General features: G+C 50.3%; 1 protein-coding gene across 1 annotated transcript in view; it reads left to right on the top strand.

Annotated features, from left to right (window-relative positions):
* LOC129711086 (homer protein homolog 3-like) overlaps positions 1–16522 on the top strand; it is a 39017-nt gene that overhangs the window by 2133 nt on the left and 20362 nt on the right. Inside the window, exons 2-3 of the mRNA XM_055658469.1 lie at positions 13300–13456; positions 16265–16396. Of these exons, the coding sequence (XP_055514444.1) occupies positions 13300–13456; positions 16265–16396 (289 nt within the window). The remainder of the gene's footprint in view (positions 1–13299; positions 13457–16264; positions 16397–16522) is intronic.

Below are 16522 nucleotides of genomic sequence, written 5' to 3'. Positions count from 1 at the left end.
GACTGAAGGAGTGAGAGAGACTGAAGGAGTGAGAGAGAGGAGAGAGAGAGACTGAAGGAGAGAGAGAGACTGAAGGAGTGAGAGAGACTGAAGGAGTGAGAGAGACTGAAGGAGTGAGAGAGAGACTGAAGGAGTGAGAGATATTGAAGGAGTGAGAGAGATTGAAGGAGTGAGAGAGACTGAAGGAGTGAGAGAGACTGAAGGAGTGAGTGAGGCTGAAGGAATGAGAGAGACTGAAGGAGTGAGAGAGACTGAAGGAGTAAGTGAGAGACTGAAGTAGTGAGAGAGTGAAGGAGTGAGAGAGGCTGAAGGAATGAGAGAGACTGAAGGAGTGAGAGAGGGGCTGAAGGAAGGAGTGAGGGACAAAATGGAAGAGCGAGGGAGTGATACAAAGAGTGATCGATGGGGTGAAGAAAGGTGGAATGGTGGGAAGAAGGGGAGAGAGAAAAAGTAGAATGGGAGTGGGAGAGGTGGAGTGTGGGAGAGCACACACAGGAGGGATGGAGCAATGAGTTGTGGGCGGGAGAGTGACGATGAGGGAGAAGGGGAGGGTGAGGTCAAAGAATGAAAAAGGAGAGGGAGAGTAACTGACCCACATTCAGTAGGTGGAGAGTGGGAAACAGAGAACGAGTCAGACATGTACAATGTGACATTTAAATAGAGAGGGAGGCAGTGGGAGATAGATTACCTCAGCAACCGTGAACTTCTGTGGTCTGGATTTTTAGTTGCATTTTGCATTAATATGCATGAGTATTAAGGTTATGCATGTATTGAATTTTTGGATTATTATATATATCTGTGGGTATATATGCGGGTGCTATTAAACTGTGCAAGGAAGAATTTTATTGTTCCATTGTCGGTGCTTATGACAATTAAACACTCTCGACTTGATTTGTGTCTCCAAAAATAAACTTTATTCAGGGTTATAAAAAATGTATACAAAACAAGAACAGGGCAAAAACTCTTCTGACATTCTCAGCGTTTATATGTTCATTAGTGTCATATTCAGTAATGTTCATAAACTATCATTACACACAGTACCCTTGCCACTCAGCCCCCCCCCCCCCCCCCCCCCCCCCCCCCCCCCCCCCCCCCCCCCGGGGTGATATCCCTTCCCCTGTTTGAGGGGCGTCTCCACCAGACCCCGTCCCGCCCACGATGTCCAGTTGCAGAGGGTCCCAAGACTGTGGTCCTCCCCCACAGAGCCTTGCCGTTGGCTGCACCGGGCTTCTGTGGGCCCCTCAGCATGTACCCTTGCAGTCTGGAGCGGGCCAGTCAACAACATTCCCCGACGGACATCTCGCTCCGCTGGGAAGTCAACAGGTTTCGGGCCAGACCTAAGAGCATCTTTCACCGAGTTGATGATCTTCCGGACGCACGCGATGCCCGTCTCCGAATGTGTCCCTGGGAACGGACCCTTGGTGGTGAGAATAGACACAAAATGCTGGAGTAACCCAGTGGGACAGGCGGCATCACCAGAGAGAAGGAATGGGTGACGTTTCAGGTCGAGACCCTTCTTCAGACTGTGAGAGACAGGGCGCAGGAGCGTAACGGAGAGAGGAGCAGAATGGAACTCTGTGTGTGAGTCCATCTCACCACAGTAAATCCGTAAGGATTCATACTGGGGGAGGAAAGAATCACCAGCCTCTCATCAGGAGCCTCGGGTGCCATTGGCATGATTTATATCGAGGATTCTCAGCAATAGAACCCATACTTTGAGTCGCAGAAGGTATTTATCTTTTAACTATCCCAGAAATTTGATCCATTTATAGCTAAACCCAGGTACCGTTCACTGACACAGTTTCCACAGCCTGGAGAACCAGGGTACTGGTTTTACCTTAAGTTTTGAGAACATGTAGGCAGATTTGGGTAGGGGTGGCACAGTGGCGCAGCGGTAGAGCTGCTGCCTTACAACGCCAGAGACCCGGGTTCAATCCTAACCATGGGTGCTGTCTGTACGGAGTTTGTACGTTCTCCCTGTGACCCCGTGGGTTTTCTCCAGGCGCTCCGGTTTTCTATCCCATTCCAAGGACGTGCAGGTTGGCAGGTTAATTGGCTTCGGTAAATATTGTCGATTGTCCCTAGAGTGTGTAGTAGGGTAGTGCTATGTACGGGGATAGCTGGTCGGCGCAGACTCGGTGGACCGAAGGGCCTGTTTCCGTGCTGTATCTCTAAACTAAACTAAATGAATCCTCAATATAAAAAAATAACCACCCAATAAAACATTGATGGCAGGACTGTGAATTGATTTAATTCTGCTATTGTAAGGGAAAGTTATAGGCACAAGGAATTGCAGATGTTGGTTGACAAAAAAAAAAAGACAAAAAGTGCTGGAGTAACTCAGCGGATTTGCCAGCATCTCTGGGAGAACATGGGTAGGTGACATTTCGGGTCGGGATCCTTCTTCAGTGTTTTTGAGGTCTTTCGACTTTAGAGACACAGTGTGGAACTGGCCCTTGAGCCCACCGGGTCTGCGCCGACCAACAATCACTGCATACGCAACTAGGCAACTATCCTACACACAAGGGACAATTTACAATTTTACCAAAGCCAATTTCAGATTCAGATTCAATTTTAATTGTCATTGTCAGTGTACAGTACAGAGACAACGAAATGCATTAAACAACGAAATGCAATTTACCTCCAAACCTGTACATCTTTGTGGAGTGTACACAAAAATGCTGGAGAAACTCAGCGGGTGCAGCAGCATCTATGGAGCGAAGGAAATAGGCAACGTTTCGGGATGAAACGTTGCCTATTTCCTTCGCTCCATAGATGCTGCTGCACCCACTGAGTTTCTCCAGCATTTTTGTGTACCTTCGATTTTCCAGCATCTGCAGTTCCTTCTTAAACATCTTTGGGGTGTGGGAGGTAACCGGAGCATTCCCCGGAGTGAACCTACTACGCAGTCACGGTGGGGGGTGGGGGGGGGGGAGCGTACAAACTCCGTACAGACAAGCACCCGTGGTCAGGATCAAACCCGTGTCTCTGGTGCTGTATGTCAGCAGCTCCACCGTGCCACACCTATGTTTTCTGGGCATGCTTGCCAGACCCCGCTCAGTTACCCCAGCACTTTGTGGCTTTTCTGTGGAGGACAACTGTCTGGAATCCTTGCCCATGCCAGATTGTTCTCTGCAACATTTCCATGTATTTCAGCTTTATCCCCCGATAACCTTCACTCGAGCAAACTAGAACACCTTCACACCGGGTTCATTCCTGCCGTTGTTTAACCACTTCTCTCGTTGCTATTAATTGCTTTTACTGAGAATTTATTCTCACCGCCTCCACCCCACTTGAGATTTGGTAGCTGTATTCTTGTCCATGCCAATTAACCTGTTTTTATGTTTATATCCCCTTTTTGGATTTCATTGACATGACCAGTTCACCTGATAGGGTTGTGGTTACACCAACCTAGCATCTGGTACACCACCTCATCCCTGCCGCTCTTGTATCCATCCCATCTTGACCCTGCTGGGGAGTGTCGTGGGAGCTCTTCCCTTGAATTAACTTGATCATCTTCAGTCAATAGACAATAGACAATGGGTGCAGGAGTAGGCCACTTGGCCCTTCGAGCCAGCACCGCCCTTCAATGTGATCATGGCTGATCATCCCCAATCAGTACCCCGTTCCTGCCTTCGCCCCATATCCCCCGACTCCGATATTTTTAAGAGCCCTATCTAGCTCTCTCTTGAAAGCATCCAGTGAACCTGCCTCCACCACTGTTCCACAGACTCACCACTCTCTGTGAGAAAAAGTGTTTCCTCATCTCCGATCTAATTGGCTTACTCCGTATTCTTAAATATTCCTACATCTAATTGAATTGAATAGAGTGCTGGCTCGAAGGGCCGAATGGCCTACTCCTGCACCTGCTGTCTATTGTCTAAAGGTACAGCATGGAAACAGGCGATTCGGTCCACCGAGTCCACGCCGACTACCCATGCACACTGGTTCTATGTTACCTCACTTTCTCACCCACTCCCTACACACTCGATGCTGGTTTAAACCAAAGATAGACACAAAAAGCAGGAGTAACTCAGCGGGACAGGCAGCATCTCTGGCGAGAAGGAATGTGTGACGTTTCGGGTTGCGAAACGCCTGAAGAAGGGTCTCGATCCGAAATGTCACCCATTCCTTCTCTCCAGAGATGCTGCCTGTCTCGCTGAGTTACTCCAGCTTTTTGTGTCTATCTTCCCTACACACTAAGGGCAGTTTTCAGCGACCGACCAACATAAACCCACATATCTTTGGCAAGTGGGAGGAAACCAGAGCACACGGAGAAAACCCACATGGTCACAGGGAGAACGTGCAAACTCCACACAGGTAGCACCCGAGGTCAGGATCGAGCCTGGGTCTCTGGCGCTGTGCGATGCCGGCTATACCAGCTGCATCAATGTGCCGCCCAATCTCCCCAACATCAGACGCTTATCCAGGGTGGAAATGTCAAAGACTAGAAGGCAAATTGTGACGGTTAGAGAGGAAAATATGCACGTTTTTTAACACACAGAAGGTGCTGGGTGTCTGGAACGTGATGCCGGGGGGGGGTGGAGGGAGATATGATAGTGGCATTTAAGAGGGTTTTAGATGGGCATGGGGGAATGGAAGGATATGGATCACATGCTGGCAGAGGAGATTAACTTAACTTGGCATCATGTTCGGCACAGACATTGTGTGCTGAAGAGCGTGTTCCTACACTGTACTATTCTATGTTCTGTATATCACTACACCCCTCCACTCTGGCATCTCGATCATACATGATTTTAATTGTTTCTTCATTAGTAGCATGGTGGTGCAGCGGGAGAGTTGCTTCCTTACAGTGCCAGAGACCTGGGTTTGATCCTCACTACGGGTGCTGTCTGTATGGAGTTTGTACCTTCTCCCTGTGACCGACCGCCTGGGATTTCTCTAGGTGCTCCGGTTTCCTCCCACATTACAAAGACGTGCGGCTTCATAGGTTAATTGGCTCCTGTACATTGTCCCTAGAGTGTAGGATAGAACTAGTGTATTGGTGATCGCGGGTTGGCCCGGACTCGGTGGGCCGAAGGGCCTGTTTCCACATTGAATATCTAAACCAAACTAAAGCTATGAGGTAAGCCTCCTTGAATCTAAGATTTCAAGAGCGAGTTAGATTTAGCTCTTGGAGCTAAAGGAATCAAGGGTTATGGGGAAAAAGCAGGAACAGGGTACTGATTTTAAATCAGTCTGAAGAAAGGTTTCGGCCTGAAACGTTGCCTATTTCCTTCGCTCCATAGATGCTGCTGCACCCGCTGAGTTTCTCCAGCTTTTTTGTGTACCTTCGATTTTCCAGCATCTGCAGTTCCTTCTTAAATACTGATTTTAAATGATTAGCCATGATGATATTGAATGGCGGTGCTGGCTCGAAGGGCCGAATGGCCTACCCCTGCACCTATTTTTCTATGTTTCTAAGCTCTGGAATTCCCTCCTTAAGGGGGGAATTTCATAAGGTTAATTCCCGGGATGGCGGGACTGTCCTATGCTGAGAGCATGGAGCAGCTGGGCTTGTACACTCTGGAGTTTTGAAGGATGAGAGGGTATCTCATTGAACACTTATAAGATTGTTAAGGGTTTGGACACGCTAGAGGCAGGAAACATGTTACCGATGTTGGGGGAGTCCAGAACCAGGGGCCGCAGTTTAAGAATAAGGGGTAAGCCATTTAGAACGGAGAAGAGGAAACACTTTTTCTCACAGAGAGTGGTCAGTCTGTGGAATTCTCTGCCTCAGAGGGCGGTGGAGGCAGGTTCTCTGGATGCTTTCAAGAGAGAGCTAGATAGGACTCTTAAAAATAGCGGAGTCAGGGGATATGGGGAGAAGGCAGTAATGAGGTACTGATTGGGGATGATCAGCCATGATCACATTGAAAGGTGGTGCTGGCTCGAAGGGCCGAATGGCCTACTCCTGCACCTGTTGTCTATTGTCTATTGAGATTCTCCATCTCTCTACCTACTCCCTCTTCCTATAAGTCCCCAGTCAAAAGCCAATTATTCAGCTCAACCTTAGGCTATCACTCCCCAGTAAAATTCTTCCTTGGTTTAATTCATCTTTGGTTTACTCACACCTCAGCAAAGTGTGCTGGCATCGTTTTTATGGTGTTTATATAAGCTACTTGTTATGGTTGCTGCATGTTCAATTGTTCAATGCAACAAAGAGTTTGTTGTTTTATATTGCATAATTTAACATGGCATATTGTTCTGCTGTTAAAATACACCTATGTCCCTGTTAACTTTACAAAGTGCGTTTGACAATGAATTGCATCCTCAGGGCACAGAGTTGAATTGTGAGGTCCCGACCAGAAACGTCATCTGTACATTCCCTCCACAGATGCTGCCTGACATAATGCTGACTGAGTTCCTCCAACATTGTGGGCTTTGCTCAAGATTGCACCACCTGCAGTTTCTTGTGTCTCCCTGAATTGTTGTTTAGTCGAACTGTGGAATTTAGAAAACGGTTCAAGTTCCAGTAATCAGAGATTATTTTTCTTCTCTCTCCAAGAGTATTTAACATCTGGAACAATGCAGAGCCTGGAATGAGTTTGATTCCAGGATACAATGCTAATTGTACCCCTTTCGTGTCTCCCCCTCTCTGCCCCCCCCCCCCACTCCTTGGCTCACCTCTTTCTCCTCTCTTTCACTCCTCACTTTCACCCCTCCACTCTTTCACCCCTCTGGTCTTTCCCCTCCCCACTCCTCTTCTCCTTCCCCTTTCCCACTCTCTGCTCTCCCACCCTTTCTGCCCCCCGTTCTACCCTCACTCTCTCTCCCTCTCCCCTCCTCTCCCCCCCTCTCCCCCCCCCTCCCCCCCCCCCCCCCCCCCCCCCCCCTCTGTCCCCCCCCCTCCTCACCCCAGCTCCTCCCTGCAGCTGACACAGATAAATGTCTCCCGGTACCACAGCTTTCTCTCCACGTGACTGAATGTCACAAGACGCAGCCCTGCTGGGATTAGAAACCAGGCCAGCAGCTGAGGCTCTGCTGCCTTTTTATAATCGTGGCCTTGAGAAATTAAACCCTGGGAGGCCAACACGGTGGGGAGGGGGGGGAGGGGGGGGGGCGGGGAGGGGAGAGATGGTGGGGGGGTGGGGGGGGTGGGGAGGGGGCGGGGAGGGGAGAGATGGGGCGGGCAGGGAGAGGGGGGGGGGCAGGGGAGGGGAGAGATGGGGCGAGTGGGCAGGGCGGGGGGGTGGGTGTTTGGGGCATGGAGACGGGGAGGGGAGGGATAGGGCGGGGGACGGGAGGTGTGGGGCAAGGGAGCGCGGGCGGGTCGGACAGGTGGGAGAGGGGTGAGCAGTTGGTAGGGAGGGTGGGCAGGGGACAGGCAAGAGGTGGTTGAGGAGACGGGGTTAGGGGCGGCGGTGGAATAATGTGCAGGAGGGGGGAGGAGCAAGCAGGGAAGGGGGTAGGGGTTAGGGGGGCAAACAGGTGAGGCAGGGGGCGAGGAGGGGGTGGGTCTGGAGAACATGGCCGTGGGAGGGAGGGACCAAGAAGCAGGGGCTATAAAGGGAGGGGGGGAGGAATTTGTAGGGAGACCAATCTAGGAGCCATCATGGGAGAAGAGTTAATGGGAAGTAGGGCCAAAGGGCCATTGAGTATCGGATGGGTAAATGGGGAGGTCCATTTGGGGGAATGTGTAGAGGGTCTGTTGCTGGGGGAGAGGAGGCATTGAGAGAAAATGGAGAGGACCATTGGGGAAGGGGAAGAGGAGAGGAACTGTTAGGGGTAAGAGGAGACGGCGATTACATAGAAATATAGAAAATAGGTGCAGGAGTAGGCCATTTGGCCCTTCGAGCCGGCACCACCATTCAATGTGATCTTGGCTGATCATGCAAAATCAGTACCCCTTATCGCTTTGATTCTTCCCCTTATCGCTTGATTCCTTTAGCTCTGAGCTAAATGTAACTCTCTCTTGAATTGGCCTCCACTGCCTTCTGTGGCAGAGAATTCCACAGATTCACAACTCTCTGGGTGAAAACGTTTTTTCCTCATCTCAGTCCTAAATGGCCTGCCCCTTATTCTTAAACTGTGACCTCTGGTTCTGGACTCCTCCCAACATCGGGAACATTTTTCCTGCATCTAGCCTGTCCAATCCCTTAAGAATGTCATATGTGTCTATAAGATTTCGTTTAATGGAGAAGGTTGACTAGGAGCAAGAGGATAGCCAGTGGGGGAAGAGGAGGGGTAATTGGGAGGAAGAGCTACAGGTGTCAGAGGTTATGGGGAGAAGGCAGGAGAATGGGCTTAGGAGGGAGAGATAGATCAGCCATGATTGAATGGCGGAGTTGACTTGATCGGCCGAATGGCCTAATTCTGCTCCTATCATTTATGATCTTGCGAAGAGGAGAGGGGCAATTAAGGTAAAAAGAAAAGTGGCCATTGAGAGGGGCATTGGAGAGGAGCGATTGGGAGTGCAATGGAGAAGGAGGTCACCAGCGGGGGAGGTGGAGGGGTAATTGGGAGGAAGATTAGAGGACGCGGTGTGGGGCAACAGCCGAGAACCAAGGGGGGCCGCAAATGGAATGTGTTAAAAATGGTTGTGTAAAATGTAGCTTTGTCGTCCCGCCTTTACATGGCGACTCTTTGCATACCTTGGGAATGCAAAACAAAGAATATCACTCTGACTTGTCACATGTGACAGTAGAGTATCGCTCATTCATTCAAGGCATTTGAGGAAAAAAGAAAAAGGGGCCTGAGCCAGTATAACAGGATTGTGAATCTTTGGAATCGTATTCCACAGAGGGTTTAGGTTAGTTTAATTTAGAGATACAGCACAGAAACAGGCCATTCGGCCAACTGAGTCCGCACCAACCTGCCATCCCCGCACACTAACACTATCACACACACACACACACACACGCACACGCGCACACACTCACACCTCACACACACACGCGCACACGCGCACACACACACACACACACACACACACACACACACACACACACACACACACACACACACACACACACACACACACACACACACACACACACACACACACACACACACACACACACACACATACACACACACACAGGGACAATTTACATTTGTACCAAGCCAATGAACCTACAAACCTGTATGTCTCTGGACGTGTGGGACGAAATCGAAGATCTTGGAGAAAACACACGCAGGTCACGGGGAGAACATACAAACTCCGTACAGACGGCGCCCGTGGTCAGGATCGAACCCGGGTCTCTGGCGCTGTCAGGCAGCAACTCTACCGCTGCGCCACCGTGCCGCCCTTGTTGTGATGTTTCTCTGAGGAAAGGTTGGACGGTTTTGGGCCTGTACCCACTGGGATAAGCCGAAAAATATTGGATTCCCAGAAGGGTTAACAAGGCAGATGGTTCTACTCAATCTGAAACTGAAGGATTAAGTTACAGAACAAACGGTCGGCCACTTAAGTATGGGAGGAGGAATCCGATCTGTCAGGGGGCTGGGCGCCTTGTTGAGCAGCAGCACCGGGGGACAGGAGGATGTGGGACTTCCACACACTGAGGAAGTACAGCCATCAGATACACCTCGGGGTGAGTCAGGCAGACAATCGGACAGTCCAATTGCCCCTCCCCCCCCCTTAAGAATAAGGGGCAGGCCATTTAGGACTGAGATGAGAACAACTTTTTCACTCAGAAAGTTGTGTATCTGTGGAATTCTCTTTCACAGAAGACACTGGATGTTTTCAAAAGGGAGTTAGATTTAACTCTGGGGCTAACAGAATCAAGGGATATGGGGGGAAAGCAGGAACGGGGTACTGATTTTGAATGTCCAGCCATGATCATATTGAATGACGGTGCTGGCTCGAAGGGCCGAATGGCCTACTCTTGCACCTACTTTTCTTTGTTCTATGTATTCTATGAACAGTCATGTTCACGTGATAGGAGCAGAATTAGGCCATTCGGCCCATCAGGTCTATTCTGCCATTAATCCATGGTTGATCTATCCTTCCATCTTCATCCCATTTTCTTGCATGAATACTATTGCATGATAGAATCTATCTATCTCTGCCTTAAAAATGTCCATTGACTTGGCCTCCACAGCCTTCTGTGACAACGAATGCCACAGATTCACCACTCTCTGACTAATGAAATTCCTCTTCATCTCCTTCCAGAAGGAATGTCCTTTAATTCTGAGGCTGGGACCTCCGGTCCTAGACTCTCCCATTAGTGGAAACATCCTCTCCACATCAACTCTGTCCAGGCCAGCGTGGGGGGGGGCAGTCAGGAGAGCGATGGGTTAGTGAGAGAGAGAGAGAGTTGGTGTGAGAGACTAAAGGAGCTGGTGTTTGTTGTTGTTGAGTACATTCGTTGGTGTGCTTACAGGGAAAAACACAACCATTGATGGTACCACAATCTTCCCCCACCCACACCCCTTTAGAGATACGGTCGTTCCAGGTGCGACAAAGGTTCACCTGTATCTCCTCCAACCTCATCTACTGCATCCGCTGCTCTAGATGTCAGCTGATTTACATCGGGGAGACTAAGCGGAGGTTGGGCGATCGTTTCGCCGAACACCTCCGCTCAGTCCGCAATAACCTACCTGAACTCCCGGTGGCTCAGCACTTCAACTCCCCCTCCCATTCCCAATCCGACCTCTCTGTCCTGGGTCTCCTCCATTGCCAGAGTGAGCAACACCGGAAATTGGAGGAACAGCACCTCATATTCCGCCTGGGTTGCTTGCGTCCGGATGGCATGAACGTTGAATTCTCCCAATTTTGCTAGCCCTTGCTGTCTCCTCCCCTTCCTTAACCCTCGAGCTGTCTCCTCCCATCCCCCCGCCCTCGGGCTCCTCCTCCTCCCTTTTTCCTTCCTTCTCCCCCCCACCCCCCATCAGTCTGAAGAAGGGTTTCGGCCGAAACGTCGCCTATTTCCTTCGCTCCATAGATGCTGCTGCACCCGCTGAGTTTCTCCAGCATTTTTGTGTACCCCTTGTACTTGTGTATGACCTGATTAGCTCATGTATAGTATGATTTGACTGGGTAGCAAACAATGTTTTTCACTGTATCTTGGTTCATGTGACAATAATAGCCTAATACCAAAATACCTCTCAACCCTAGATTCATTGTCCACAGTCTCAAATCATGGTTTCTTTAATCCCAACTCCACAACTGCAGACGATTCAGTCTGAAGACGTGTCCCAATCTGCAATATTGTCTATCCATTTCCTCCACAGATGCTGCCTGACCTGCAGAGTTTCTCCAGCACTTTGTACTTTAGTTTAGAGATACAGATTTAGTTTCGAAGGTCCTTCAGACCACCGAGTTGATGCCGACCAGCGATCACCCCGTACACTAGCACTATCCTACACACTAGGGACAATTTACAGAAGTTAATTAACTGTCAAACCTGTACATCTTTGGAGTGTGGGAGGAAACCGGAGTACCCGGAGAACACCCACCTGGTCACAGGGTTTTTTCCTATTTTCAGGGTGTATCTTTATTTATTTTTTAATTTTTTAAATTTTATTAGAAGTAAGTACAATAATATGGTACCATAGATACCTAGTATATATTGACATGTTACATTTCATGTACAGCTTCTTCGGTGTATCTTTAAACTAAACACAGCCAATTGCAGCCGTCCTTTTTCTCCAGAGAAGCTGTCTGACCCGCTGAGTTCCTCCATCACTTTTGTATCTATCTTTAAACTAATTGCAACCTCCAGTGAGAAGAAGGAGCTATTCCACTGGGGATTCACTGGAGGTTCAGTGACTCCAGAATCGTCCTCTGGGGTGTTTCCTATCCGGCAGCCGGGGGGAGTTGGGCAACCCTGTGTTTTTCTGGCGTGTGTTTGCCGTGGTGAGGCGTGGTTCACCGTGCACATCGTTCCTGGTTACTGATGGCCATGGAGGGGCCGAGAGTCACACTGTGGAGAGCTCTCTCCCAGCTAAAGTAACCCAACGCCGGGCTCCATCTCAGCAGCCCTGTGCCAGTGGCTAGTCATAACAATGAAGCATCAAAGGAATGGGGGGGGAGTGAGCTGGATTCTAGCTGTAATCACCTGTAAACAGGGCGTCTGTGTACATCTCTCTATCATTGTCTCTCTTCCTCTTTCTCCCCTACTCCCTCTCTTCCCCCTACTCCCTCTCTTCCCCCTACTCCCTCTCTTCCCCCTACTTCCTCTCTTGCCCCTTCCCTCCATTTTTCTTCCCTTCTCCATCTCCCCTTCGTTCCTCCCTCTCTCTCCCCTTCTCCCTCTCTAGCTTCTCCCCATCTCCCTCTTTCTCCCATCCTTCCTCTCTCTCCCCATCTCTCTGTCTCTCTCTCTCTCTCCATATGTCTCTTCCTTCTCCCCTTCCTCTTCCTCACTCCTACCACCTCTCCCCCTTCATCCCCTCCCCCTCTCCCCTCCAGTCTCTTCCTCCTATAAACCTATACTCTCTCGTTTTTGATTCCCTTTCGCTGGGAAATTATCACCTTACTTACATCACATTCCAGCTTGTTTATCACATTCCACCTTATCTATCCATGCTCCCCATGCTTTTATACACCTCTACAAGGTCACCGCTCAGTCTATGACGCTTCAAAGTACAAAGTCCCAGTCTAGTCTACCTCCCCCTATAGCGCACGTCCTCGAGTCCTGGCAACATTCTCGTAAATCTTCACTACACTCTTTCCAGCTTAATCATGTCCTTGCCACAGGGGGCTAAACATATCACCACCAGCATAGATCCGCTCTGTCCATGCGTGCAAACAATTCAGAGATACAGAGTGGAAACAGGCCCTTCAGCCCACTGAGTCCGTGCTGACCAACAATCACCCGTTCATTGTTCTAGTTCTATTCTACACTCTCGAGGGGGGGCAATTTACAGAAGCCAATTAACCTACAAACCTGCACGTCTTTGGAATGCGGGAGGAAACCAGAGCACCCGGAGGAAACCCACCCGGTCACGGGGAGAACGTACAAACTCCGTACAGCCAGCACCCGTAGTCAGGATCGAACCTGGGTCCCTGGCGCGCGAGGCAGCAACTCTACCGCTGTGCCACTGTGCAGCCCCAATTTCTTTGCTGTCCATTTAACCAGTTCCATACTTCGCAATGATGTATCCCTCTCGGGATCACACCGTCCACAGTCTGGGAACCACCCTGCCTGCGGTCATCTCCTGCACGCCCTGATTCGACCTGATCTTTTCTCACCTGCATTTTTTTTGCACCCCCCCCATCCCTCTCTACTCCCAGTCTGAAGGGTCCCGACCCGAAACATCACCTATCCACGTTCTTCATAGCTGCTGCCTGACCCGCTGGGTTACTCCGGCACTCTGTGTGTGTCTTTGACCTGTAGTTTCCCGTTGCAGGGAGCAGCCGATCTTCAGCGCTCGAGCCCACGTTTTCCAAATTGACCCGACGACGAAACGCAACTGGATCCCAGCCAGCAAGCACGCCGTAACTGTCTCCTTCTTCTACGACAGCACCCGTAACGTATATCGCATCATCAGCGTCGGAGGCACCAAGGTAACCCTGGGCCAACGAGAGTGTCCGAGGCACAAACCACACACTCACGGGATGGGATGGGATGGGATGGGATGGGATGAAACTGTGCCCGGGGGGGGGGGTCACACAAATACGCTGCACATCACTCACTCAGAGGGTGGTGGGTGTATGGAATGAGCTGCCAGAGGACGTAGTTGAGGCAGGTGTAGTATAATGGGATTTAAAAGACACCTGAAGATAGACACAAAAAAGCTGAGTAACTCAGCGGGGCAGGCAGCATCTCTGGAGAGAAGGAATGGGTGACGATTCGGGTCGAGACCCTTCTTCAGACACCTAGACAGGTACATCGATAGGAAAGTGTTTAAGAAGGAACTGCAGATGCTGGAAAATTGAAGGTAGACAAATATGCTGGAGAAACTCAGCGGGTGCAGCAGCATCTATGGAGCGAAGGAAATAGGCAACGCCTCGGCCCGAAACGTTGCCTATTTCCTTTGCTCCATAGATGCTGCTGCACCCGCTGAGTTTCTCCAGCATTTTTGTGACCATACATAGGAAAGTCTTTAGGAGGGATACGGAAAACGCAAGCAAATGGTACTAGCTTAGATGGGGCACCTTGGTCAGCATGTTGGGCCGAAGGGCCTGTTTCCGCGCTGCATGACCTTCTGACTGCAATCAGATCACAAAGCATGTGTGCATGCAAGTACTTGTGTGTGTGTGTGCGTGTAGTTAATATACTGCATACACAATGCAAGCTAGGTTTCATATTGTTACAATTGTACTCAAGTTTGACTTGTCTAGTTTAGAGATATAGCACAGACACAGGCCCTTCAACCCACCAAGTCCGCACCAATCAGTGATCCCTGTACAATAAAACTATCCTACACACACTAGGGACAATTAATAATTTTTTACCAAAGCCAATTAACCTACAAACCTGCACGTCTTTGGAATGTGGGAGGAAACCGGAGCACCCAGGAGAAATCTGCACGGTCACACAGAGAGCGTACAAACTCCGTACATACAGCATCCCTAGTCAGGATTGTACCGGGTCTCTGGCGCTGTAAAGGACCTGTCCCACGAGCATGCGACTGCATGCGACAAGCGCGACCAAACCGGAAGCGGGGGCCGCGCGGAGGTCGAGTTATCCTGTACGAGTTGACGTGAAGTTCGAGCGAAGTCCGCGGGAAGTTAGCTCTAGGCGTACGCCCGTCGAGGCGGTGCGTACGGTCTCAATGCGGCTGCTGGCCGGCAGGCCGTTGCCGCACGGAATTTTTGAACAGTGTCAGTTTTTCGGAGCTCCGCGCGATATCGGGACCAGCTCCGCACAACTCCATACGGCTCCGGCGATCGAAATGTGACCGGACCCGCGAGGCCGTACGGCTCAAGCGACCACGTTAGGTCGCGCTTGCCGCATGCAGTCGCATGCTCGTGGGACAGGCCCTAAAGGCAGCAACTCCACCGCTGCTCCTCTGTGCTGCCCATGACTTGATTGTATTTATGTGTGGTATTCTCTGATCTGGATTGGATAGCATGCAAAGCAAAGCTTTTCACTGTACCTCAATACGCGTGACAATTATAAACCTGAATGCACTTGGACTGCACAGGTGTTGCAATTGGACTGAACATGCAACCAGAATGCATGCACGTAATGTGTTCATTGCGTTCAGACACAGTGGGCTTCACAGAGGCACGGCGTTAGAGCTGCATCCTCACAGCGCCAGAGACCCGGGTTCGATCCTGACTATGGGTTGCTGTCTGTGCACAGTTTGTATGTTCAACCTGTCACCGCATGAGTTTTCTCTGGATACTCCGGCTTAATCTGTAAATTGACCCAAGTGTGTAGGATAGAACGAGTGAACGGTGATCGTTGGTTGGCACGGACTTGGTGGGTCGAAGGGCCTGTTTCCACGTGTTAACATTAAACTAAATGAAACTATAAACTAAACTAAACACAGCGGCCACTTGGCTTCATTTATTGAGCAGAGTTTGCCGCCATGGATTTGTCAGCATGAAGACAATGAGTGGTTTTGGGCCGGCAGGCGTTGCCAACCTCGCGGAATTTTTGAACAGTGTCAGTTTTTCAAAGAGCCCCGCGCGATGTCGGGACCAGCTCCGCACAACTCCATACGGCTCCGGCGATCGAAATGTGACCGGACCCGCGAGGCCGTACGGCTCAAGCGACCACGTTAGGTCACGCTTGCCGCATGCCGTCGCATGCTCGTGGGACAGGCCCTAAAGGCAGCAACTCCACCGCTGCGCCTCTGTGCTGCCCATGACTTGATTGTATTTATGTGTGGTATTCTCTGATCTGGATTGGGTAGCATGCAAAGCAAAGCTTTTCACTGTACCTCAATACGCGCGACAATTATAAACCTGAATGCACTTGGACTGCACAGGTGTTGCAATTGGACTGAACATGCAACCAGAATGCATGCACGTAATGTGTTCATTGCGTTCAGACACAGTGGGCTTCACAGAGGCACGGCGTTAGAGCTGCATCCTCACAGCGCCAGAGACCCGGGTTCGATCCTGACTATGGGTTGCTGTCTGTGCACAGTTTGCATGTTCAACCTGTCACCGCATGAGTTTTCTCTGGATACTCCGGCTTAATCTGTAAATTGACCCAAGTGTGTAGGATAGAACGAGTGAACGGTGATCGTTGGTTGGCACGGACTTGGTGGGTCGAAGGGCCTGTTTCCACGTGTTAACATTAAACTAAATGAAACTATAAACTAAACTAAACACAGCGGCCACTTGGCTTCATTTATTGAGCAGAGTTTGCTGCCATGGATTTGTCAGCATGAAGACAATGAGTGGTTTTGTTTTCAGGCGATTATCAACAGCACCATCACACCCAACATGACGTTCACCAAAACCTCGCAGAAATTTGGGCAGTGGGCTGACAGTCGAGCCAACACGGTCTACGGTCTGGGCTTCAACTCCGAGCAGCAGCTTGCACAGGTATCTGCCCGGTTATCCCAGGGTGGTGCGGACACTGGGGTGGGAGGGGGGGGGACTAGGAGCCAGAACTGAAGTTGACATCCTGCAGAGAATCAATGTTAACCAGACATCCCAGGCATTGCAACC

The sequence above is a fragment of the Leucoraja erinacea genome, chromosome 29 (genome assembly GCF_028641065.1).
Source record: "Leucoraja erinacea ecotype New England chromosome 29, Leri_hhj_1, whole genome shotgun sequence".
NCBI classification, from domain to species: Eukaryota; Metazoa; Chordata; class Chondrichthyes; order Rajiformes; family Rajidae; genus Leucoraja; species Leucoraja erinaceus.
Note: the sequence above shows the minus strand (reverse complement) of the source record. Positions and strands in the feature narration are given on the sequence as shown.